Below are 27,177 nucleotides of genomic sequence, written 5' to 3'. Positions count from 1 at the left end.
ACTACTCTGCTCCATGAATCCAGGGAGGGTAAAATTTACAGAAAATGGGAAAGTCAGTGAGGAAATGCTGGAAGTGAAAATAAAGTCAGTCTGAAATTAAAGTTAACCATTATTAATTTGTTTGGACTTAACATTTGCAATTAAAAGTTAAAGATGAAACTTGCAGGTTGACTATGACAAGCGTGATGTACGAGGTGTGCTTGAAGACTCTGGGCCTATACTCAATGGAATTAATATGAGGTGGGATCTCATTAAAATTTACAGAATACTTAAAGGCCTGGATAAAGTGGATGTGGGGAAGATGTTTCCATTAGTAGGAAAAACTCGAATGTGAGGGCACAGCTTCAGAGTAAAGGGACGACCCTTTAGAATGAAGGTGAAGAAGAATTTCTTCAGCCAGTGAGTGGTGAATCAATGGAATTCATTGCCACAGAAGGTTGTGGAGGCCAGGTCATTGAGCATACTTAAGTCACGGAGTTTCTTGACTGGTTCAGAGAAAAGCAGGAGGATAGAGTTGAGAAACTTATCAGCCATGATTCACTGACAGTGTAGAATCAATGGGCTGAATGACATAATTCTGCTATTTCTTATGATCTATTCCAATGAGAACATTGACTGGATCATTGAGTCTACATCTATGATCATTCTATCCCCACGTTTCTTTGCTTTCTGAGACTTATTCCATACTCCTGTGCATTATACATGAGCCCCAACGACATGATATGAATTTTCAGTCAGGCCTGAAGGGGCACCATGACTATTACTCTGCAGCTCAATTGCCTCATTTTATTCAAACCAGGGCTCAGCTTGCACTGATGAAAGGTCATCCAGACTCAAAATGTTGGCTCTATTCTCTCTCCACAGTTGCTGTCAGACCTGCTGAGATTTTTCCAGTTTGTTTTTCATTACAGATCCAGCATCCACAGTATTTTGCCTTTAGCTCAACTTGCCTGGTCTGTCAGCCAGCCAGATGCAACATTTACATCGCTTCGTAGCCAATATTCCTCCCTAAAACAGCATCATCAAAATTACCCTAAATTGTATTTATCAAAAGGGTAGGGATTAATAAGTTTGTACTTATTCCTACTCGTTTTTGGTCATGTACGAGCAGTATGCTATGTTTGTGTATTGTGTCATGCAGCATTTTATTAATTTGTCATGTTCAAAATAAATAAACCAAAAAAATTAGTCATTTGGCTCACTTGTGGTTTCTGCTGTATGCAGATAAACTGCACTTTACCAACATTTCAAAAGTGAGTGGACCTCGGATATATTTATTCATTTGGGGGTAAGAGCAGAATTGCAATATTTCTCCTCAAATTTGCCTCTCCCAATCAACCAAGTGGCTTTGGATGGAGTGGAGAGTATACATATTGGGAAACACAAGGGGTGGATTTTATCAGAATTTGGCAAAGTGTCAGTTCTGGCGAGAAAAATGAAGTGAATCCTGCCAATGGCTTCGGCATAATTACTGACCAAATCTGGAGCCTCACTGACAAAAGATTTTATGACCACGAGAATCATGCAGAGCCCACGACAGCGTCTCTCTGATTCGTGCCACTTCTGAACTTAATCTCATCAAGCACTGAGCACATTATAAACAGATCCCCAACACTTGATGCACAGCCACTGCGGGGGATGGCAGTCAGGAAGCCCACATTTGATTCTCAGAGAGCCCTCACCAGACTTTGCCAGTTGGAATGCAGCAGAGGCAGGATGCACTCTAAACCCATTGTTGAAGAAGCTTCCCACCAAGATCACCAGCCCAACCTGGGATGCAGTGACAGGCCTAGTGACTGCAATCTCGCTGCAGAAGAGGACAGGGCGGTAGTGCCATAACATGAATGATCATCTTTGCTCAGCCAAGGCAAGTGAGCATCATTTCTGGACCTCCTTGCACATACCTTCCACTTCCACCTCTCAATCAGCTGATTGCTTATCTGGTTCTGGTCTTAGCACCACTTTCCTGCCTGCCTCCCTAATCTTTTACTCCCATGTCAATTAAAAATCTAACTAAGCCTTGAATATTGAATATTGTGTAGTGCAGAAGGCGGCCATTCGGCCTATTGAGTAGGCACCCACAACAATCTCACACCGGGTCCTATTCCCACAACCCCACACATTTACACAGCTGATCACTATAACCTACACATCCGGAGACACTAAGAGAGAATGTAGCATGGCCAATTAACCTGACCTGCACATCTTTGGACTGTCGGAGAAAACCAGACCACCCAGAGAAACCCATGCAGACATGGGGAAAATGTACAAACTGCACCCAAGCCAGGAATCAAATCCAGGTCCCTGGAGGCAGCAGTGCAAACTATTAGCCTATGAAAGAAAAAAATCCTCCTCACCTCCATTCTAAACAGAAGGCTGCTTATTTTCAAACTGTATCTTTTATTTCTATATTCCACTATAGACAGAGACATCCTCTCAAAAGCACTTTGTCAGGTTCCCTCGCCTCGCAACTTTCTAAATTCCAATAACTATGGGCCTATATTGTGAAATTTTAGAAGAATGATAGGTGACCTTATTGAAACGAACAACTCGGAGGAAACCTGACAAAGTAGAAACTAAGAGGATTTTTCCCCAGTGGGAGAATAGTGCTTATGAAGCACAATTTCAAAATAAGAGACCACTCATTTAAGATGGAAATTTCTCTCAAAAGGATTGTTAATGTCTGCACCAACGGTAATATAGGAATCACAGTCTCAGTCTTCATACGAACCAGGAAAATTAAATAGGCAATATTATAAACTTTTTACTTGAATCTGATATCATCTTTAATTTCTCAGCTAGCTACATCTGGACCACTTATGGGATTTTTAATCCCTTCAGGATAGTGCACTGAACGAGTTCATGAAACGTTTTAGATAGTTTTTCAATCCAGGAACCAACAGCGTAAAGGCTATATTTAGTATTAAGAGGGTTAATTCATAACTATGTAGTAAAGGAGTCTCTGGAGAAGGGTGAGCATAATATTACAGAATTTTACATTATATTTGAAAGTGATTTAGTGAAGCCTAAAACAAGGTTTAAATCTGAATAAAGCAAATTTTGCCAATATAAAGGGGTGAACGGCTTAGATACATAGGTTAAATAGAGTGAAAAAAAGACAATGTTAGAATAAGGTGAACATCTTTATTTTCCAAGCTAAGATCCTCTCTCTCTGTGACCTTTATCCAACCATTTATTAGTAGTTCTACTCTCCCCTTGCCCTTGGTTATGAAATACTTGGGACAATCTGCGCTTACAAAAGCAAAACTTCTGTTTTGCTGCCTTTCACAGCTTTGCCTATAGTATTTCATTAGTCAATGTCTTGTAATTTTATGCAATTTATTACATCACTACCTTTGTGTCGTTGGCCTGGATATCTGGCATTCTATTTAGTTACCAAAATCATTAGTAAATATAGGAAATCATTTGCGGCTCCAAAACAGATCCTTGTGGTGACACCACGAGATGGTTCCTATACAGCATTCTCATGATTTCTCCTTCAATCTTTTTCTAGAATCTAGGTTTGATTCCAACATTGGGTGAATGTATGGAGTTTGCATGTTCTCTCATGGGTTTCCTCTGGGTACTCTGTTTTCTTCCCATGGTCCAAGGATGAGGTTAGGTGGATTGCCCATGGCACGTTGCCACTTAACGTCCAAAGGCCCGCAGGTTAGGTGGATTAGCCATGGTAAATGCTCCAGATTACAAGGATAGGGAGGAGGTTGATGCTCTTTTGGAGAGTCGGTGCAAATTTGATGAGCCGAATGACCACCTGCTGCACTGTAGGGATTCTCAAATTCTGTACCAAATAAGTCTCCTGAGCAGATCAATAATTTGTTTTCAATTTAATAATCTCTATTGCATATCTTGGGGAGCAAAATTAATACTTGAGGTCAGGTTAAACCTTATCTCTAAGAATTGGACATTTAAATAATAATGAGAAGGCCATTCTAAGGAAGCATCAGGAGCAAATTAAATTACGAAGCAGGACAGGGAGTGAAAGTCTCCAAATGACCACCCAAGTTATGAGCCCATTGGAATTGTGACGATCAGATTAGGCAAGTAGCTGTATGGCTAAACGAGCGATGTGAAAGAAGTCATGGTATCTTCTATAATTTGCTTTTGGTAGGTATCTATCTAGTCTTTCTGACTCTTACTGTAGATGTTAATGACTTAAATTTTCTTCCTTTTACATCATGTATAAATTTCCAGCCTTTTGAAGGTTCACATTCAGTTCTGTATGACTGCTATGCTTGCTTCATGTAGTCAGTCATTACTGGTAGAACTCTACTGATCATACCCTGGAAAGTGATGTCTGGCCACAGGAAGGGATTAACAAAGAAGTACTGGTGCTTCTCTCTGTTGGAATTTTCTCCAGGTCAACTTCTGTCATTTTGCATGTGCCATTCCAGACTTCTTCTCCTACCCACCTCCTTGGTGAGTTCAAAACCACCCATTTTAACACCATGCATCAATCTCCCCATCCAGCCTCACTTGGCTAAGGGATATTAAATCAAAAGGTCTTTCTTCCCTTTCATTCTGAGTTTCACACCTCTCATAGCCCCATCTCACTCCTGATATTTCGAAGTCATGCTACACAAGTCTTATTTCATTTTCCACTTAGCTCTGTGTCACCATCCTCCCTTGTTTATAATTCTATCTTTGTATCTCTTGAAACTTAGAACATTAATACATTTGTCAAAAGCCCTTAATCAATGTGCCCAAAGTATCTTACTTTGCATGAGGGACTGTGATTTGCTGCCACCTAGGTAAAAGTAACAGTAAAACTTCCATGGTGTAAACTGGAATTCCAATATTCATAAACATACACTGAAGGGCACTGGATCAAATATTCATTGGCCTTGTTCCTAATATTGTTTATAAGGGATTCAAAAAGTCTGCTACCAAACATAGCTAAAATAAGTGCACACTGTCAGAAATGCCAAATTTCAGGTTCTCAGGTGGATTTGAATGATCCCATGACAGCATTTTGAAGAGTACAGCTCCCCCTAGCGTCCTTGCTAATGGTTATCCTTTATCCAGTGAGACTAAAAAGAAATACCCGCACATTTCCTACACAGTAATTATATTCCAAGATACTTCATTAGCTATACAGTGCTTTGGAATATCCTGAAAGATGGTACATGAATATAAGTAACTCCTTCTCTTGCAATATAAACCCCTATAACTCTGTGAACTGATGTACAAGAAAGGGTTATTTAATGGTTGGCTCAGATGCAATCCTAAGGTATATTTTCTGTACAATCTAAATTTAATGAGTTAACACCAAAGACAAAGTGAGATATAGATGCACGAACTAGTATTGTTTTACTCAATCATCTCAGTTAACAAAGCCAGTATCATTGTACAGTCTGCCACTGCAATAATAAGGCACTATGGAAGAGACTGCCACACAATAGAGTACAAGTCCTAACAGGAACAGGTAAAATTTAAGCAGCACTACTTTCAATTTTGTTTTGTTAAGCAAAGACCATTATCAAAAATTATCTGATGAAGTGTGGCTAATATGCTAAAACAGAATTGTCTTTCTAAGTGACTAAAGGCTGTGTTAACTTATTCAGGGGACCACTGAACTGGAAAGCCCTTTAATCCATCTTTGAGTTAAAAGGAGACAAACCTTTTGAAACAGGAAAGTTGCAAGCAAAGTGAAATTTCATGCAAGAAAAAACTTGAAGCCTTTCACTGAGGCAAATCAGTTAGAAATTTTGGAGAAAAGTACAACAATCTTCAAGTTAATAATATCAACAGAGTTGTTGCCCTGCTTGACTTCATATTATTACACAAAGGTACATTTTAGGGATCGATTAAAAATAAGTCTGATTACAAAGATTGTTCTGTATACCAAGCCTTCCATGAAATAAAATGACTTGAATGTTTGCTCAGTCTACCTTGAGAAAATACACTCATTTCAAGTTCAGGACACAAATAGGGCTTCTACTGTGCCTCAGGAATCAGTGTTGGGAGCACAATTGTTTACGATTTACATAGATGATTTGGAATTGGGGACTAAGTGTAGTGTGTCAAAACTTGCAGATGACACTAAGATGAGTAAAGTGAGTGGGCAAGGGTCTGGTAGATGGAGAACAATGTTGAATACTGTGAGGTCATCCATTTTGGTAGGAAGAACAGCAAAATGGACTATTATTTAAATGGTAAAAATGCTGCTGTGCAGAGGGGCCTGGGTGTCATTGTCCAAGGAGTTGCTTTGCAGGTGCAACAGGTAATTAAGAAGACAAATGGAATTTTGTCCTTTATTGCTAGAGGGATGGAGTTTAAAAACAGCGAGGTTATGTTGCAGCTGTATAAGGTGCTGGTGAGGCCACACCTGGAGTACTGGAGTTTTGGTCTCCTTACTTGAGAAAGGATATACTGGCAGTGGAGGGGGTGTGGAGGAGATTCACTAGGTTAATTCCAGAGTTGAGAGGGTTGGCTTATGGAGAAGAGATTGAGTAGACTGGGGTTATACTCATTCGAATTCAGAAGAATGAGGGGAATAGATAAAATAGAAGCAGGGAGGTTGTTTCCATTGGCAGGTGAAACTAGAACTAAGGAGCATGGCCTCAAAATAAGGGGCAGCAGATTTAGGACTAAGGAGGAACTTCTTCACACAAAGGGTTGTGAATCTGTGGAATTCCCTGCTGAGTGAAGAGGTTGAGGCTACCTCATTGAAAGCTTTTAAGGCAAGGATAGATACATTTTTGAACATTAAAGGAATTAAGGGTTATGGTGAGTGGGCAGTTAAGTGGAGCTGAGTCCACGAAGAGGTCAGCCATGATCTTATTGAATGGCGGAGCAGGCCAGGGGGGGAGCCGGCCTACCCCCTCCTAGTTTTTATGTAAATATAAGGCAGTAAACATCAACCGGAGGTACACCGGGTAATCTCTGTGTCTCTGGGCCAGAAACTCCAGGTCCAAGCCCCATAATGATAACCAGGGATGCATTTATAACGCAGCCAGAAGTCCAGTATCATTTTATAAAACTTTCCAACATAAACCAATAGTAGACACTAAGAGTAGGACAGATTCCTAGTCAACAATATTAAAAAAGAAATTACAGCCTCTACCTTCACGTACGCAAAGTTCAAGGCTACAACTTGCATACTGTCACAGCATCGCAAACTCATTGGGGAAACCGATTAGTTGAGGTATGGATCAGATTGGTGTAAATTGCAGGGTTTCAATCTCCATTTGAGCTGGGACAGAACTAGTACGCCCCTCCTTGTTCTACCTATGGAGGAGTTCATGGCACTGTGGGGCAAACAGGCCTTTGCACAGACAACTCAAGAAGGAGGCATCAGCTGACAGAACAGCAAGATGCTCATCAATTAAATAAAATGAGTTAACAGCAACATCCACCCAAAATAGAAAGGTTTGTGTCTTGGTGAAGAACATCCTTGGTGGCCAATGTGCCTGGTGTCCTTCTGTTTCTAGGTCGCAGAGGTCAAAGGTTTGGAAAATACTGTCACTTTTTATCAAGTTGCTGCATTACATTTTGTAGATGGTATATATTGATGGCTTCAAGCTTGAATGGTGAAGATTGAGAGTGTTTGAGGTTCTGAATAGTGTGTTAAATGGTGTGTGCTCTGGATAGTGTTTCTTCACTGTTATTTAAATGGCACTCAGGCAGATAAGGGACAGGTTTGAGGGAGTCAGTTGAGTTATTCATCTCAGAATTATCAGCCAGTTCTTGTATAATAGTTCTACGGCTGGTCCAGTGGTTTCTAGTCAATGATGTCAGGGTCTGTCATTTTTTTAAATGAACGATCTGATGAATCCATTCTTGAAACTTGAATTCTTGTTTTCTCTTCCACCAGATACTGAATTTTTCCAGTATTCTCTGTTCATGTTTTAGATTCCAGCATCTGCAATGATTTACTTACTTTATTATTATTGTAATTTTTTTTCACTGATTTCATTGCATGTTCAATCGACAACTGTGGTTGAGAATTGTGAAATACATTCAATCCAGGTGCGGCACCAATGGTTTAACTTAACTACAGAACATGCTGGCTGTAACAGCTGAAAGCCGAGGTTGTTTCATGATGGGTAAAGTCCTTGGTTACATCTAAAGCATAAAAAAATTGTAAAATTATTCAAAGCTAGTAAACAAACACTTGTGTAGTATGAATTTTACTTGCCAATTGAAGGCTGAACGCATGCGTGCTCAGACTGCTTCAGTGTCTGAGAAGTCATGAGTGGTATAGAATATTGCAAATCATCAGTGGACATCTCCACTTCTAATCATATGATGAAGGGAAGGCCATTAATGACACAGTTGATGATGGTGGTGCCTCAAACTCTTGCAGCGAGGTTATGGGGCTAAAATCAATACTCTCCACAACCACAAGCGTTTTCCTTTGGACTAGGCATAATTTCAATCATTGTAAAGTTTTACCCTATTCCTACTGATTTCAATTACATTCACTCTCCTTAATGCCACAATTGATCAAATGTTGCTTTAAAGCCAAGGGCAGAAAGTCTTACCTCACCTCTGGAATTCAGCTCTTTTGTATGTGTTTGGATCAAGGCTCACACAAGGTCAGGAGTTAAATCACTCTGGCAGAACCCTAAAATAAGCAGCTTATTGCCAAATGCCTTCAAATACACTGTCTACATTTTTCCAAAGATTGAGAACAGGTTGAGGGTATGGTAATTAGACAGTATGGATTTCTGTTCTTTTCTGACCTGGTTAGCAGTGTTGTGGCTGGACTGAAACAGTCTGCTTGAAGCACAGCAGTTCCGGAACAGTCGTCAGTACAACAAATGGGAAGTTATCGAAGCCCATAATCTTTGCTACAGCCATTAGCCTTTGTCATTTCTTAATGTCACATGGAATGAATTGAATTAGCTGAAGTCTGGTAATTGTGATGCTGGGAACCTCAAGAGCAGATTGGGGATGGATCATCCGCTCAACATCTCTTGCTAAAAAATGAATGTGAATGTTTCACCTTGTCTTTTGCATGGATCTGCTAATCCACCCAATCATTGAAGATGGGGTGTTTCTGGAGCCTCCTCCTTTGGTCAGTTACTTGATTGTGCAACATTATTCACTACTGGATGGCGGATGGGTGCGAAGCTTTGATCTCATTAGTTCATTCCCCTTGTTGAATGTTGCTTCCGATTCTAGACTTAGAGTTTCAACTTTGTGTCTTCCCTCCACAGAACTGCTTCGAGGCTCCATCACACCCTAACTTCTGATGTTATCCCTTGGTTCAATTAATGAATTAAACATCAAATGCAATTCTGTCATAAAACTAAAACTAACTTGATAATTTTTCAAACTAATAAATCAAGGCTAGTGGGTAAAGTTATTAAAAGAAAGAAATTAAGGGTTTTTCAATCTTTCAATTAATTAATATCTGAGATAACAAGAGCTACTTCCTGATAAAACTGTGATGTCAGCAAAAGGGAATTAGCTTATTGGTGAGTAGCTGGTGAGTCTTTATTATTTAGATATTAAATAATTTAATTGACAGTAATGAAGGTATAGGACATTTGAGTCCCATGGGGAGCATATCCTGTTCCATGTGGGAAATCCAGGGCAATGTCCTGGACAACCATTGCCCTAAACAACACAAACAGAAAGCGTAGTTGTTAATTCAAGAATGTGCATTGTCTCCTGAGTCATCGGGTCAAATTAGACTGAGCTACTGCAGAGCATTCTGAGGTATGAGGTGTTGGTGGTGCTGTTGAACATCTCACAATCATGATCTGCTACCAAGGGCACAGGCAGAAAGGTAGATCTTGCAGGAAGAGGAGGATGAGATCCTATAAGCAGATGTTCGCAAGCAAAGGGAAAAAAAGCACCATGGACCTCAAAGGTTGTAATAACCACAATACCTCTATCATGTTGTACACGAGTGAATACAGCATTGAGCAGGTGAATGCACTGCTGGAGAGATGAAGAAGCAGGACTCTGTACATGAGGCAAGCTGGCAAAACAGCAATTGCAGAAATCGGGATAGCTGTAGCACCAGACAGGGAAGGCACAAAAAACATTGCTCCCTTCATAGCCATCATGAACTGCTCATCAGTGGTCGAATCTCTTAAACCCCATAGGCCCAGCACACAAAAAAGAGCATGTGCGTGCACAAGACAGCACACATGATTATATATGAGAGAGTGACGGCGTGTGTGAGACAATGTGTGCATGTGACAGAGAAGTGGACTGTGGAATTTGCACATGTAAAAGTGAGTATGCAGTTGAACGCAAGTGCAAGAGAGAAAATGAGAGAGCAAGATCAAGAGCATGTGTGTCTCACTCCCATCTTCGTGCTTTCATTCCCTACACATCAACACATACGTTACCCAGACAGTGGATGTGGACAAAGCGGAGTGACAACATTGAGATTGGGAGTGAGTCAGACACACCTTCTAATGGTCATCTTTATTAACTATTCATTTTTTAAAAATCATCAATTAATTTCTTTGACACTTTTTTCCAGTCAGCAAATTGTTTCTTTTTTTCATACTTCAGTCTTTTAATGATGTGCCAAACTTTATCTGCTCGTCGAATCCAGAGTAAAAAAAGGTGGATCAATTTTAGTGAAAACAGAGCTGTCCCAGGGTAATCTGGCAAGCACAATGGCCTTTAAGTGAGGTATAGTCAAAGGACATTCCTAATCCTGTTAGACAGCTCAACTACCACACGTGTTACACTGATGAATTCAGGGAACACAGAATTTCAGAGAAACAGCCGATGTTAGAAAACTTAAGGAGCTGGATTTTTTTTTGGTGAAAGAAACAACTCGAGTACAAGATAACACCATAGTTGCATAATTTTTCAAAAGATCAGCTCATCAGCAACGGTATTTTCCCCACGGCTGGTTCATTCATTACTTCCTATATTTCTTTAATATAAGAGAAAAGGTCACATTATATCAGCTTACGGTAAATCTATTTGCAAGTTGTCACACGCTTTTTCTATTGGGAAGAACTCAGATGCCATCTCACCTCTGCTACACCTGACCCCAAGATCAGGAGTCTGCTGTTATCAAATATAAATTTCCCCAAAAAGCATTTGCAAATCAAAGTAAAATGAAAAGCTACCTCCAAAATCCTCCACTGAATATTGCTGTATTAGGCACATTTTACACTGTCTCATCAAACAATCAAAACAACATGGAATTCATGCAAACAAAAGCTTCTTCTGCAATATTTAGAATTCATGTAAACATTTTCAGACACCATTCTACAAGTGTGCAATTTCAATTATCCACTCCTTCTAGAATACCTTATCTTTGAGTGCCAATAAAGCTCTCAAATTTACATTAGGCTGCTGTTGCTCAAGCCCTTACCCTGAAGGGGCCAGTGTAAGTTTCGATGAACTCATTTTGCATGTGCCCTTCGCAGCCAGAGAAATTGGACTGAATCTTGCAAAGAGCGACAAGTCACTGTTGCATTGCCAATCTGCCCCTATTTTCTAACCCAACACTAGAGCTCTACACTTCTGGCCCAGATATCCGAAGCACACTGCTTCAGAAATGCAGAACATACCTGGAATTGGTCCTTCTTCTCTGTACAAGGGAAGCCAAGATGTGGAAATGCTGGCATTTGACTGGGGTAAACACAGTGAGAAGTCTCACAACACCCGGTTAAAGTCCAATTGCCTGATATTGTGAGACTTCTTACAGGGGAAGCCAAGCCAGGAGCCAGGTCCATTTTTACAGCACCCTGTTAAATATTTGTTCATTAAAACAATGAAAAGCTTTCCAACATTTAAATAGCTCTTTGGTGTCGCATTTGTGAGTGAGCTAAGTGGGCAGGGTGGGAAGTTGAGAGAGAGAGTGGTTTGAGGAGTCAAAGGGTCCAATTTTAGGTAATTGGCAAATACAACAATGGGAACACAAGCAAAAGTTTCTTCATGTCGCAAGTGGTTCGGATCTCAAATTCTGCTGGGCTTTATGTTGAATAGAGGTTCAATGAAGTCATTCAAGAGGGAATTAGATTAGCTGAAAAGGAAGAAAAATGCAGAGCTAAGAAAAGCAATGGGGGAGGGGAGGGGTTGCGGCAGGGCAGTCACACAAGGTGAACTGCTCCTTCAGAGGCAATACAGGCATTGACATAGAGGTTATGAAATCTCTATGAAACACTTCATAAAACACTTGTTTGGCCACATAGAATACTGTGTGCAGTTCTTATCACCACACTATAGGAAAGATGCAATTTCATGGGGAAGGGTGCAGAGGAGATTTGACTATGAAATTGCTGGCTGGAGCGTTTCAGCTATGAAGAGGCTGGATAGGACGAAGAGTGGGGATAAATGGGCATTTTTCTGGTTGACAATCAGCGACTAGTGGTGTGCCTCAGGGATCAATGTTGGGACCACAATTGTTTACGATTTACATAGATGATTTGGAGTTGGGGACTAAGTGTAATGTGTCAAAATTCACAGATGACACTAAGATGGGTGCAGAGCAAACTGTGCAGAAGACGCTGAAAGTCTGCAAAGGGAAACAGATAATCTAAGTGAGTAGGCAAAGGTCTGGTAGATGGAGTACAATGTTGGTAAATGTGAGGTCATCCATTTTGGTAGGAATAACAGCAAAATGGACTGTTATTTAAATGGTGAAAAACTGCAGCATGCTGCTGTGCAGAGGGACCTGGGTGTCCTTGTGCAGGAATCTCAAGGAGTCGGTTTGCCGGTGCAGCAGATAATTAAGAAGGCAAATGGAACTTTGTCTTTCATTGCTAGAGGGATGGAGTTTAGAAACAGCAAGATTATGTTGCAGCTGTATAAGGTGCTGATGAGGCCACACCTGGAGTAGTGGAGTTCTGGTCTCCTTACTTGAGAAAGGATATACTGGCACTGGAGCGGGTGCAGATGAGATTCACTCGGTTGATTCTGGAGTTGAGAGGGTTGGTTTACGAGGAGAGACTGAGTAGAATGGGGCTATACTTATTGGAATTCAGAAGAATGAGGGGAGATCTTATACAAACATATAAGATTATTAAGGAAATACATAAGATAGAAGCAGGGAAGTTGTTTCTACTGGTGGACGAAACTAAAACTAGAGGGCATAGCCTCAAAGTAAGGGAAAGTAGATATAGAACTGAGTTGAGGGGGAACTTCTTCACACAAAGGATTGTGAATCAGTGGAATTCCTTGCCCAGTGAAGCAGTTGAGGCTGCCTCATTGAATGTTTTTAAGACAAGGCTAGGTAAATTTTTGAACAGAAAAGGAATTAAGGATTATGGTGAGTGGGTGAGTAAGTGAAGCTGAGTTCACAAAAAGGTCAGCCATGATCTTACTGAATGGTGGAGCAGGCTCGAAGGGCCAGATGACCTATTCCTGCTCCTAGTTCTTATGCTCTTATGATAGGCTTGTTTTCCTTAGAGCAAAGAAGGCTGAGGGAGGAAACCTCATCAAGGTGTACGAAATTATGAGGGATATTGATGGGGGTAGATAGGAAGAAATTTTTCTCCTTAGTAGAAGGGTCAGTAGTGAGGGGGGAACGATTTAAGGTAAAGGACAGAGATTTAGAGGGGATTTAGTAAATAATTTCTCACCCAGAGTGTGGTGGGAATCTGGAGCTCACTGTCCGAAATGGTGGTAGAGGCAGGAGCCCTCTCAACATTTAAGATGAGCACTTGAAATGCCATACTGTATAAGATTACGGATCAAGTGCTGAGAAATAGGTTTAGAATAGGTAAGTATTTGACATATGGCACAGGCATAATGAGCCAAAGGGCCTGTTTCTGTGCTATATGACGAAGCCACATTATATGATTCCATGTATGTAAAGTAACACCTAGTTTCTCACAGGTTGCACTTAATCCCAGGTTATATATGTGAATGACACTAAGATATTGTAGCAGCCTAATCCCAGTTACTTTGCTTCGCAGAGCCCACCATTTCAGACATCAAGAATTTTTACATTGTGAAATAGAAGTGCGCATCAAATGGGTAATTTGAGTTCTCAGTGAAAATAATTTCACTAAAATCATACATCTTTGTATTCAAAGATTTAGGCAAAAAAATGAAAAGTAAGTGCCAACTGTTTTTGTCTTTTTTATTCTCAGTATCTGTCAAAACACAAGGAAGGGCAATGACAAGACCATAAGTAAAGATGTCAAATGCATGACTACCCCACAGGAAGTGACAGTAAAACACAGCTTACTGTAAATAATCTCTAACCTTGAGCAAAGGCTTCCATAGCATGCAATTTCAGGTTTTATGCTACACTTGGGCTGAGTTGTCTATAACTGCAAACAAATTTGTTATTAGTGACATAACTTAGTGATCTCCTCTTCTCACATTTAGAACATAAAGAGGAAGATAGCAATATAAAATGTCAGGTGAAATTACTTTCAAACATTTAGGCTTTTTTCCCCCCCAGTATGTGCCCATGCATCATCAGCTGTAAACTGTTACCAGAACCATACCAAGTAACTAAAGGAGCATCCAGACTTCTGCCAGATTTTGCTGACTGTACTCAGAATGAAGTTAAATTCTAATTTGACAATTTACTCAGTGGATTTTTACTAAAATCTTTGCCTCAAAGGCTAAATACAGAAAAAAATCATCAAAACACAAAATCAGAATACAGTACAATATTCAAGAACTCTTTTTACCCAAGTCAATTCATAAGCAATTACATACTCTTTATTGAATAGTTGTGTAATACTTGCAGGATGCACACTGCCAGTATGAAGCTGTTCTTTAAAGGAACTGAAAGTTGCAGGTAGGGATGCAACATTTAGAAGAATAATTTAACCAACACATTCTGTTAGGAATGAGATTATACACCAGGTTACACACATTCTGGTTTTAAGCTCCAGTAAAGTAAATGGAGCATAAAATAGGAGTGTAAAAGGGATTCCCTATTCAATATTGCCCATTCCCATTCGGCATGTTTAAAAAGTTAAATGATCCTTTTTAAAAATAACATTAACTCCTTAAGATGTGATGGCAGTCAATGGTAACATGAAGCCAGGTGAAGCTAAATTTATCTGCTGGCTTTATACTGACACCTGAAACCAACCTATAAAGCCTTATTAAAGTTCACAACTAGCTGAATTGTCAAACATGATTTCAAGGATTGGTTGTCCCAACTTTAAAGCTGTTAATCAAAACCAATTTACTAAGCGACTACCAGCTTAATAAATCACAAAGAAGGATTTATCCCAATTTCCTTTGTTTCATCCACAGTAACTGATAATTAAGTGTGTGCAGCTGGCTATCAGCAGCACTATTTTACAGACAACCCCAATGTTTCAAGTGCTCTGTGTTTCTACAGTGTAGTGGTCATCACATTCTGCTAACACACAAAAAAATTGCTGATTCGTGACCCAGGCAGGAACAGCAGTAAGATCATTTAATTTTGAAGCAAGGCAAAAGATCAATGATTCTAAATAAAACTGACAGCATTCTATGCACTCTTTTGCCCAAGAGGCAAACCTCAGATGTATAGCAAACCATTGCTTACCAGAGAATAATGCATATTTCTTAGCTTGCAATAACAGCCAGGAGAAACCAGTATTAACTGTGTGTGTGCTGTGATCAGCAAGAAAGGATCTGAGCGATAACCTTAAAAAAGATAGCAATTGACAATTAGAAATAATTAGTATTGTTTGTTTGGTCAGGCTTGACTTCTGTAACTGTTTTTCAAAAACCACTGAAACCTAAATCAAATTGATCTAATTTAATTTGATCTTCTTTCTCTACAAGTTTGTTCTTGAAATAGTAGATAAATATTTAATCCAGATGAGCTACCAAGTCTTTATTATATTCCTCAGGTGGCACAGTGGCTAGCACTGCTGCCTCACAGAGCCAGGGATCTGGGTTTGATTCCTGGCGTGGGTCACTGTCAGTGTGATGTTTGCACATGCTCCCCTCGAGTGCATGGATTTCTTCCGGGTATTCCAGTTTCCTCCCACACGCTGAAAACGTGCCGAATAGGTGCACTGGCCACGCCAAATTCTTCCTCAGTGTACCCAAACAGATGTCAGTGTATGGTGACTAGGGGATTTTCACAATGACTTCAGTGTCAATGTAAGCCTACTTGTGACACTAGCAAATAAACCTCAATTTATCTATGTTACTGTAACTGCCAAGAACAGTTAGACGAGGCAGCTTTGTAGATTAAACTTCCTCAGCAATAAAGCTGGCCAACCAGCAAATCTCACATCCCCTGAATTAATTTAAAAACATGCATAATTCAAGTTAAAAGAATTACTACGGTACTGAGAGCTTTACTATTTTATAATTCCACAAAGTTAAGCAAGGCACAAATCATTACTGTTCTCTAATCCAGTCATCTAGGTGCCTGCAGTTGCAACAATCAGGACAAAGCAGTAACTGTTTTGTACTTTATCCATTAACGAACAATCTCTGTCTTATATTACTGGCATATGTGCAATGTCTACAGAATGTGAGGTGGCTCCTTTGGCAGCACCTCCCAAATCCATGAGTCATTACTTAGAAGGACAAGCACAAGAGGTGTGTAGGAACATCATCATCTCCATGTTCTTCTCAAAAGGTAAACACCCTTCTGATGAACATATAATCACTGTTTCTTCATTGTTGAGTCAAAATTCTGAACTGATACAGTACTCTACCCATTTATGTCAATTATCTGGAAATAAAATTAGATCTGGAAAATAAAAGCTGATATTGGTAAATGTCATAAAGAAGCTGTCAGGTTATCATAAAAACCCACAGGGAAATTTCAACAAAATAAAACTGCCATCCTTACCTAGTCTGCCCTACATGTGACTTCAATCTCACACCAAAGTGACTTTATTACCTGCTCCCTTCAAACAGAAGATCCAACTCCTCTGTGTAACTTGGAATGGGTACTGTATTAATCTTACTAGCAACAAAAAAACCCCTCCCTATCCAATAATAGTGCACCACTGAAGGTTAACAACAGATAGGCAATAAATGCTCACTTACCATTAACCACCATATCCCAAGAAAGAATTTAAAAATAAAGGTGCAAGTGAGAAATCTGAAAACAATCTGCTTGGTTTTATTGTGACCTCTGTAGCACCACATCACTGAATCCATTGAAGCACCTATGCCTGTGTTCTTCCTTAGATGTCACTGTTCCAATGCACTCCTCGTTTCCCATGTTCCACTATCCATAAACTTGGACTCATCCAAAGCTCATCCAAAGCCTTATCCTTACTCCATCAAGATACATTCACTCATCACTCCGTATTAACTGACCACCATTGGCTTCAAAACCCTCAACCCTATTTTCAAATTCTTTACAGCCTTCCTGTTCCCCATTTTGACCCAATATCTGCAGGGATATGTTCTTTGAACTCTGGCCTCTTGCACATCCCAAATTTACTTGATCCAACACTCATCTTTCGAACCCCTCATTCCCATCATTATAAGCACTGCAATTAGCTTCTCATACAATTAGTTTTAAAATCTTCAATTCTGCTATAACTCTGGAATTCCTCCACAAGACCTGCCCACCGCCCACCCCAAATCTCTCATCACCTTTAAGACATTCCTTTAAACTCTGACCAAGCTTGAAATCCGCCCTGTGGCCAAGCAGACCATCTAAAATGACGTTTTGTAAAGCACGCTGGGACAAGTGGGCAAGAAACTAAACTGACACGCTGCAGTTTAAAGACAGAGACAAACAGACTGCAACCTGACGAGTGAATAAACAGGATATGGGTCAAGGATGAAAGAGACGTTCTGGTCACGCTGGGTTGTGTACCAGACATAAGGGCACCATGAACCCTTATTTAGGAGGGAGGTATGTGACCTACGTGCCTCCAGCACCTACAGACATGGTTGTTGGGGACACACCTAGAGATCAGTGTGGTAGCACCTGACTGGACTCTTATCGATCAGGGCGATCATGTTCTGATCAATTGATTGGCAATGGCCAAAAATGGGCATGAAACCGAATGGGGTATAAAGGGTCCTGCGCAACCAGGAATCTCTCTCTCTCTGACTCCACGAACAAGCTACAACAATGGTGACCATCACCAGCATGAGGAGAGCCACCACACCCGACAAGGAAGGAAGGAAGGAAGACCAGAGCCAGAATGCCAGACCAGGCCAAAGGACTATACTATGCAGACGACTACCGAGACCAGCACACGGATAAAGGCCAATATCTGCTTGGATACTTGCCAGTCACGCAAAGTTAAGTCAAGGTCTTGTATTTTGGACTTGAATTCTAGTATTTTCTGTAAGATGACTTATTGTTAGTTGGGTGGGTGATTATTGATTGTGTGGGTTTAAATAAATATTGGTTGTACAAACAAGACGTCTACTCGTAGTTATTTGTCCACCAGGTAAGGGTTAAAAAACAGACTGTGCGACAGGCAACAGCCCTAATAACACCTTATATGATTCAGTATCAAATTTGTTTACTAACATAGTTCTTGTTGTTGATTCTGTTAATTGAACTGAAATAAATTTGATTAGTATTGAGCCTAAAATATCAAGAGGTGCACTTTCAATTCAGCACCTGCTGGGACTGCATCTTGGAAAACTGCACAAAATTCATGATAGTGTCCTAACAAGCTTAACGGATGAAAAATTAAAGAGCAGAATTTGTTAAAATTAATTTTAAAAACTCACAAGCTTACGTCTGGGTGGAAACATCATCCCTTCTATCCAATCTATCAGTTTTGTTTTGTGCCCAAGAATTCCAATTCGTTATGAAGGCTTACCTACAGAAACTGAAGCATGTCATGTTTAAGTATCCAAAGTAAGATGGTTGGAAAGATGGCATCAAACTCCATTTGCATCCAAACAAAGTTGTGCACATTTTTTACGTTCACTGGAATATAAATGCAGTGTTTAAAAATGAAGAGAAGGAAGGGGGTCCAAGTAGTATTAAAGACAACGACCACAAGCTTGAAAGTTCATATTTGATTGTGGAGATAAAGAATAAAGAGCATGCATATCACTTCAAAACTGATTAAACTGGGGACTAATGAATAGTACCAGCTTTGAATTGAGTGAAAATTCACACCAATGCGGTGACATAATCGTATTGTCACAGGACTAATAATCCAGAGGCCCAGGGTAATGATTTGGGGACCCATGGCTAGAACCCCACCATGGCAAATGGTAAATTTTGAATTCAGTAAAAGAAACTTTAGAATTAAACGTCTAGTGATGATCATGAAATGACTGTTGTAACTTGTCGTAAACCATCTGGTTCACTCAGAATCATAGAATCCCTACAGTACAGAAGGAGGCCATTCGGCCCATCGAGCATGTACTGACCACGATACCATCCAGACCCTATTCCATAACCCCATACATTTACCCTATGAATCCCCAGACACTACGGACAATTTAGCATGGCCAACATAACCCACACATCTTTGGACTGTGGGAGGAAAGTGGCGCACCCAGAGGAAACACACACAACACAGGAAGAACATGCAATCTTCACACAGACAGTGACCGAGACCCGAATTGAACCCAAATATGTGGCGCTGTGAGGCAGCAGTGCTAACACAGTGCCACCGTGCTGCCTGAAAATTTTCCTTCCCTAATGAACTAATTAGGGACGGAAATCTGCCATCCTTACCTGGCCTGCAGGTGACTCCAGACACCAGTGTGGTAGACTTTAATTCCTTAAATAGCCTAGGAAGTCACTCAGTTCAAGGGCAATTAGGGATGGCAATAAAAGCTGCTTCAGCGACGTCTACATCACATAGACAGATAAAAAAAAACATGAGTTGCAGAAGAGAATGTGCACTTGCAACTAAAAAGTTGGATATACAGTCTTTGAGCCTACAAATTGATGGGGGTAATGTATGACTCTTTAATTCCAACAGATCACCTCAATAACACAGAAAACATCAGGTATAAAGGCATGTATTGTCACTTTCATCAGCACTAGATTTTTACACTGGCACAGTTACAGGCAAAACAATCAAATCAGACAGCTGGGCTAACAGAGAAATATTAAAAATGAATTAAAATTCATTTGCAAATGTCTCCAAATGCGGTAGCATATTCAGCGATGCCATATGCCAGTCAGGAGTTTCTAAAGCCTTTTGTCTAAACCGCTATGCTCACTCCATTATCAAAACAGAAAGACAGCCCCCATTAAGTAACATTCATCTATTCTCCAAAGAGATGCCACTTAAATTACTGATGCATCACCTCAGAATCACCCACGATCAAAAATAGCTCTGGTCATATCATAGCAAACAAATTCAACCTTTATGGTACATAGGACGCAAAGCTTGCACATTTATTTACTCTTGCTTTTTTTTCCAAGTTTGCAACTTGATTTCGTTAACCTAACTTTTAAGCCCAGAGATGCAGCCTGGTCTGCTGATTGTTTCCAACATTTTTTATTTCAGATGTCAATTCTATCTTTAATCCTTAAGTGTACAATTTGAAAACATCAAACCTGGAGCATTGTTTTGTCAGAGAAACCAAAAAGATATATTGATAGTTCATACTGCTAGCAACATGCATATTAAAAGCAAAAAGCTACTTTACTTTACCTTCTGCTCTTTCACTTTACTGCAAGCACAAGGTTGTTTTGACTCCTCAGGAAGAACAGCTTACTTATAGAAGCATGCAGGTGTGTCAGGTTATGATGAGGAGCACTGAGTAAGCTTGTAACAACCTATTGGTCACTCTCTTCTTATTTCAACTTCCTTTCTCTGCTGAAGGTATTGGTTATTGCTGTATTATCCCATGTATCCAAGTAATTATTCTTCACCATGAATTCAGACAGATTAATCAATAGTGGGTGGTGTTACAGCTAAGCAATTTTGCACCTGCCTAATATCAATACATATGCTCACGAGAAAGTTGCTCCCTAGCAATAAACAGTAGCTTAGGCAGTTATGTTTTCCTCAGTTACTACTAATAAAGCAGCCAATGGTTCATGAGGTAGATAAACAGATTGAAGATAGAAAGGATTAAAAGGTGCAGCAAGTAGATGGAATTAACTGTGATAAATAGACATGCTTGCCAGACAACCCACCAAAGTTTCCTGTTCCTGAAATTCTGACCTAAATCAGACAATTTCGCACAGCACACTACAGTACAGACCAGAGGCTAAGCACATACCACAAACTGAAATTGTGTACAATTAGATAATTATTCTGCACAGTACCTGCAGAGTCAGGTCAGTATTGAAGATTCACATGGACGCAAAACACTCAGGCTGAATACTCATTGTTTATTGTAAATCATATTACAGGTAATCCAAACGCTTCAAGTTTAAATGACTGACAATTACATGAGCCATTCCCACCAAACACAAAAGAAACAACCCAGAAAGAGAAATTAAAACTTAAAAAAAATTAAAAGATACTTGGTCACAGTTTGTTGAGAAGATAGTTGAATCAGCAGCTAATTAACACCAATATTTAGATTTAGTGTCTCGCTAATATCTTCCATGCTAAAACCAATAAGCAAAACATATGACCCGAGTTTCTGCACGTACCAAGGGACCCGCGGCTCTCATCACGATGCAAAGCAAACCTGCGAAAGAAGGGACATTTCAGATTGATTAAAGACAGGCCTTTCAACGCATCACCTCATGGTGCAAACCAAGTAAAACACACCACCTCGCAATCGGAGCTCTATTTCCTGCTCTAAGCCAGCCAAATAATCTATTCAGAACCAAATGATATCTAACTGGCAGTTGCACACAGGATGTGACAACATATTAATTTGGATTATTGATATTAGAACCCATCCTGCAGTATGCTTACACCAATAGTGACAGGCGGACCTAGGAAAGAGTCAAAACACCTGCTTTCCAATGTTTAAGCCCTGCTGCACATCAGTGATCAATTTTCCCAGAGAACGGAAGAGGGAGACCGCTTACCTTTAAAGAACACCATGTCTCACTATATGAATATTCTACATAAAGTGGGTAAGTAATGCAAATAGATTACAACAACAAACACTGGACGAGTTGAGGGAGGTGGGTATATTATTGCAAATTAACATGAGTGCCTACACTCTAAATTCCCAGTTCTTAAAGTTAACTTGCATGAAGCTCAACATGTTAACACAGTGAGTAGCACATGGGTCTAGGATCAGGCTGTACCAAGTTAGCAGATTTCACCTTGTGGCACCTCACACATTTAGTGTCATGTTGATGTTAACACTTCAGTACAACGCTCAAGCTTCAACCGACCAACGTGAAATGATCATCAGCCAGAAACACGTAAAAGCAACAAAGTCTGCTTGACATCAAGTAGCAACATATCTGAAGCTTCCAATCAATAAAACAATTACTGACCTATCAACTGCCAGGAGAGGTAACAAATCACTCGGATGATCTATCTCTGGGCAAAACCAACAGATTTTTATCCAGGTGTTTTTGTTTTGCAAACAAATGACCGGATAGAAAGAAAGTTTGCAAATGAACTAAAGTCTCACTAGGCTGAACAATAGCTCCCAATCACTAAGGCATATCCTACAAGCCATCTGATCAACATCACCCAGCACAGAGTGTCAATTTTATTTGAGATGCATGAAATTGACACAAGGTTCAATTCTTATGGCACGAGTCTTGTTGCAGCTCAGTTCAGGGCACTGATCACTATCCATTTCCTGATCATTCAGATGCAAGCCTAAATTGCATTACTGGTATCGCATTTAACCACAGCAAAGTCAAATTTCATCATGTGTTCATACAACACATTTCAGCAGAATTACTAGATTACCATCAAGGAGTGGGGAGGGGGGGAAAAGAAGTGGGGCATCTCCTCCTTCTTCATTGCTGGGGGCACTTAAAATTAATTGAAATTCTTTTAACAGTGCCACACTGGAGATTAAAAAACTCCACACAAAACAAGGATGGATCTCAGAACTTTCTGGTTACTTGAGTCCCAGTTATTGCCCTTGCCTAATTAATGTCTATTGTCCTAAAACTCTCATTTTTTTTGCATTAAGAAACATACTTTAAACTTGTGGGTTTCCAGCACAGACATTATCTGAATTTCAGGTTTCCAGTGCACTCACTTCTCTGTTGATCTTCTTCAATTACTCCTAATTCCTGCCAACTTTCGACACCACCCCTCCCCGCCCCTCCCAACCCTGTCCCCAATAATTCAGCATCATGTGCATGTCCATTTGCTGGAGCGAGAAATAGTTATCAGTAGTGCATCTATTCAGAAGCAAATTCCTGGCCTTTTTCATACCCCACTACCAAGTTTTCCTTCTTACTTGTTCTCCTTACTATTAATGTGGCCATATAAAAAGTATTCATCTCCTCACATGGCTTATTACGTCCTTTAGTGCAGTACCGAGTCATTCATGCAAAGGAGCTTCCATGTCTAATAAACTAGGCTGGATAAACTAGGCTTGTACTCGTTAGAGTTTAGAAGAATGAGGGGCGATCTCATTGAGACATATAAGATGATGAATGGGATGGATTGGATAGAGGTGGAGAGACTCTTCCCGCTCAGAAAGGACAGTAGGACTAGGGGGCACAGCCTCAAGATAAAGGGGGGGCGGTTTAGAACGGAGTTGAGGAGGAACTTCTTCACTCAAAGGGTGGTGAATCTCTGGAATTGGTGGAGGCTGCCTCGCTAAATATTTTTAAGACGTGGGTTGATGGGTTTTTGATAAGCGAGGGGATTAAGGGTTATGGGGAGAGGGCGGGAATGTGGAACTAAGCCACGACAGATCAGCCATGATCTTATTGAATGGCGGGGTAGGCTCGAAGGGCTAGATGGCCTGCTCCTGCTCCTATTTCTTACGTTCTTATGTCTATACCAGCTCCGTGTAAGTAAGTTTCTTTCACCCCATTGGAAGTCGGAGCATTATAGCTGATCTTGGAATTCCTATGCTCATAAAGGAAGTGAAAATTTAAAAAATATCAATCAGGGAGCATGTGCCTGATTGTGATCCAGTAACTGCTGGTATGTGTAAGCATGAACATGACTGGGTTTGACTACGCTATGATGCACAGATTATTAACTGGCTCTAAATCTCAGCAACCTACATATTGAAAGACTGTAAAAAGCTCAGTAAACTACTTTGTGGAGAGTTGCTGAACGAGGCACTGCTCAACTGTGGAGAATCGCTGAATTTTGCACGAATAAAGGTAATGGAAAATAGAAGCTTCTAAAAACCTGGTTCCTTTTAACCCCACTTCTCTCTACCTAACCTTCAGTCACAATCCAATACTCTCTTGACAGGCTTTTAAAGCATTAGCTTAGTGTCACTGAACCACTACGTCCCAATTTCCTTACTTTTCTAATCTTTGGCTGTCTGCCACAATAGGCTGTCTTTTTTTTTTGCATGGGAGTTTTATCAACTTGAGAAAGCCAAAGGAATAACATGGAGTTGGGCAAACAACAGGAAACAGAATTCTATCTCTATGGAATTATGTTTCCTCCAAGATGTTCCTGGCAATGAAAGGTAGGACACAGATTGGACCAGAAGTCCACCCTATCCTAAAGCAGACCTAATGTTTGGCTGACCAGCCTGATACACTGATAAATCTGTCACCGAGCCTGGTATTTGTGTTGTTTCTTCTCCTTCTCCAAATAATCATGCAAAGATTGGTGAGTAGGTTGGCCTTGACTGGACAAGCAGCAGGGAGCCTACTATTGCTCTGTTGTAGCATTTTCTGCAGCTTTAGCTAACCAAACTCCAGTAGTGCTTTGATGGGCATTTCAGGCCTCTTGGTACCTCAGTTCTTTGAAACTACGTATTAGTTCTGCCCTCACAGCAAAGAGTGGGCTCTTCACACCTGGCAAGCACAAACTCTTCCTCTGTGGATTTGTTAGCAGTGTGTTTTAGAAATTACCAATCATAATGATTGCTTGTTCTAACTCCCGCCACCCAATGCGAGTGGGTTACAATGCACAAAAAACAAAAAAAAAGGCGGAGAGCTGGATAGGCTGCATGCACGAGGGGCAGAATTGATCATAACTCCTGTTCATAGACGCTTGAATGAGGTAGACGTTTCTACAGCTAAATAGAATACTGACTGCCTTATCATAGATAAATCATCCTCACCTTTCATTTAGTATGCAGAGTACGGGGCGGCAGAGTACTGGGAGGCAACTGCGGCAGCAGCATTGTACTGAGCAGCAGCTGTGTGCTGGGCAGCAGAGTACTGACCGGCAGAATACTGCGCAGCAGAGTACTGGGCTGCAGAGTACTGGGCTGCAGAGTACTGGGCTGCAGAGTACTGGGCTGCAGAGTACTGAGCTGCAGAGTACTGGGCTGCAGAGTACTGAGCTGCAGAGTACTGGGCTGCCGTGTACTGGGCTGCCGTGTACTGGGCTGCCGTGTACTGGGCTGCAGAGTACTGGGCTGCAGAGTACTGGGCTGTAGCGTATGGAGCTCTTGCTGCGGCATTTGTAGGGTCATACACAGTTGCAGAAACTGTTGTGCGCTCAAACCCATATCCAGTGCTCAAGGCAGGCATGGGTGGCGGACGTCGTAAAGGGCTCCGGTCGCGACCATAATAGGTAGTGGGAGTCGTCAGCGGCCGCCGCTCATATGGGTTTACTGCAGCAGCAATACGATCTCGCAGAGAAGTGCCAAGCGGCGAAAATGGAGCTGCCCGTCCATAAGGATCTCCCACGGCTCCGTACGTTCCTGCCCGAAACTTCTCGTAGTAATCGACAACCCCGTATCGCTCGCCGTAAAGAGGGCGCTCGCCGTACCCGGTTATAGGCCGCGCGGTCATCGAATAGGGATCTATGTAATCGCGTGAGAAGCCACCATCAAAACTGCCATCGAGACCAACGCGATCTTTGGGACACTCTTTAGACCAGTGGCCTTCTTTACCGCAGCGGAAACAGCTGTTTTTTTCGCCCATCCAGGGTTGCATCCGCAGCCGACTCTTGGAGAGCTCAACTTGCATCCGTTTGCCTTTAAAAGGAGACGCAATACAATATCAGTACCAAGTATATTAACTAGCAGCACTGGCAGTTAGATCAGAATCAACGTGGACCTTCGCTTCCTTGGCCAATACAATATATAGATATCACAGCTTATTGAACAGCTCACTGTGGCACTCAGCATGTCTAGGAAAGTACAAGGTACATTTCCTCATCAGTGACAAGTTAGTTTACCTCAGCCAGAGCAGTTAGACTAGCATTACAAATGGTCACTGTACCCCAAAGCTATGGAGTGCAAAATGAAAAAAGGTCGGGGCGGGGGGGGTGTAATTTTGACTGGAGACAATAGCCTACAATGAGCCATGTTAGTAGGTCACCCATTATGCATCTGTATTGATTTTCATTTTCAGTGACTTGCACACAAAGTTGGCAGACACAGAAAGACGAGCCAGTCCTTCAAGTCACCTCCCAGTTCGATAGCTGGAGGATCATGACTACACCTGTCCTATATCTGCAGTTATGTAATTTCCTGGCAGAAACAAAACAAAAAGCACCCCAAGGGAACATATTATATAAAATTTCTCTCCAATAACCTCAGGCAATCGTAAGACAATCATGGACAAAGTATTATTTGTAAAGTCACAGTATTTAATAAATAGACTACCACTGTCCTTGTGGAGAAATTGGAAATGAAAATCGAGTTAGATGTATAACAGACAGCTGACCCAAAATCATCCATTAAACACTGCATCGTTCAACTCAAGAGGTTCTCCTAAACACTCCTCCAAATTGAGATGGCAGGCAAAGACAGCGAGTGGCACAATGGTTAGCACTGCTGCCTTACAGCGTCAGGGCCCGGCTTCGATTTGAGGTTTGTGGGACTCCCTGCAAATTCCGCATATTCTCCCCACATTTGCATGGGTTTCCTCTGGGGACTCCGGTTTCCTCCCAGAGTCCATGTGGGTTAGGTTGCTAAATTGCTCCTTAGTGGTAGGGGATGTCAAGGGGATAGGTAGAGTAAATGTGTGGGGTTACAGGGATAGGGCCAGGATGAGGTTGACGCCAGTGCAGGTTCAGTGGGTTAAATGATGTCCTTCTGCATCGTCGGTATTCTATGACAGGATCAGACTCTGCTGCAATACTCCCACGGAAAATGGTCCATCAAACACACAATGTCTTGGCTCTGTTATCTTTTTCCATCATTTACAGGATCTGGATGTCACTGATTAGGCCAGAATTTATTGCTCATCCCTGGTTACCCTTGCGAAGTAACTTTCTCAGGGACTGCAATCCCTGAATTGTGGTCATTTGAATGCTGTTCCACCATTAAATCTATATTGTACTAAGGCAAATGCACAGCACAATGAAATGCAAAGAAACA

At 41.0% G+C, this 27,177-nt stretch overlaps 1 protein-coding gene across 3 annotated transcripts in view; it reads right to left on the bottom strand.

Annotated features, from left to right (window-relative positions):
- The window catches only part of LOC145348164 (RNA-binding protein 4B-like), a 110,710-nt gene that overhangs the window by 52,081 nt on the left and 31,452 nt on the right, over window positions 1-27,177 (bottom strand). The window contains exons 3-4 of one of the 3 annotated variants that reach the window (XM_080196356.1): window positions 24,964-25,827; window positions 21,138-21,462 (exon numbers count right to left, since the gene is read on the bottom strand). The exons of 1 other annotated variant lie outside the window; for it this stretch is intronic. In XM_080196356.1, the coding sequence (XP_080052482.1) occupies window positions 24,971-25,827 (857 nt within the window). In that variant the 3' untranslated portion in view covers window positions 21,138-21,462; window positions 24,964-24,970. Of the gene's footprint in view, window positions 1-21,137; window positions 21,463-24,963; window positions 25,828-27,177 lie in introns of those variants that run through there. One more of the 3 variants, XM_080196357.1, reaches the window with a different exon arrangement.

This window comes from Carcharhinus amblyrhynchos, chromosome 9, assembly GCF_965287045.1.
Source record: "Carcharhinus amblyrhynchos chromosome 9, sCarAmb.v2.hapA, whole genome shotgun sequence".
In the NCBI taxonomy this organism is placed as follows: Eukaryota; Metazoa; Chordata; class Chondrichthyes; order Carcharhiniformes; family Carcharhinidae; genus Carcharhinus; species Carcharhinus amblyrhynchos.
Note: the sequence above shows the minus strand (reverse complement) of the source record. Positions and strands in the feature narration are given on the sequence as shown.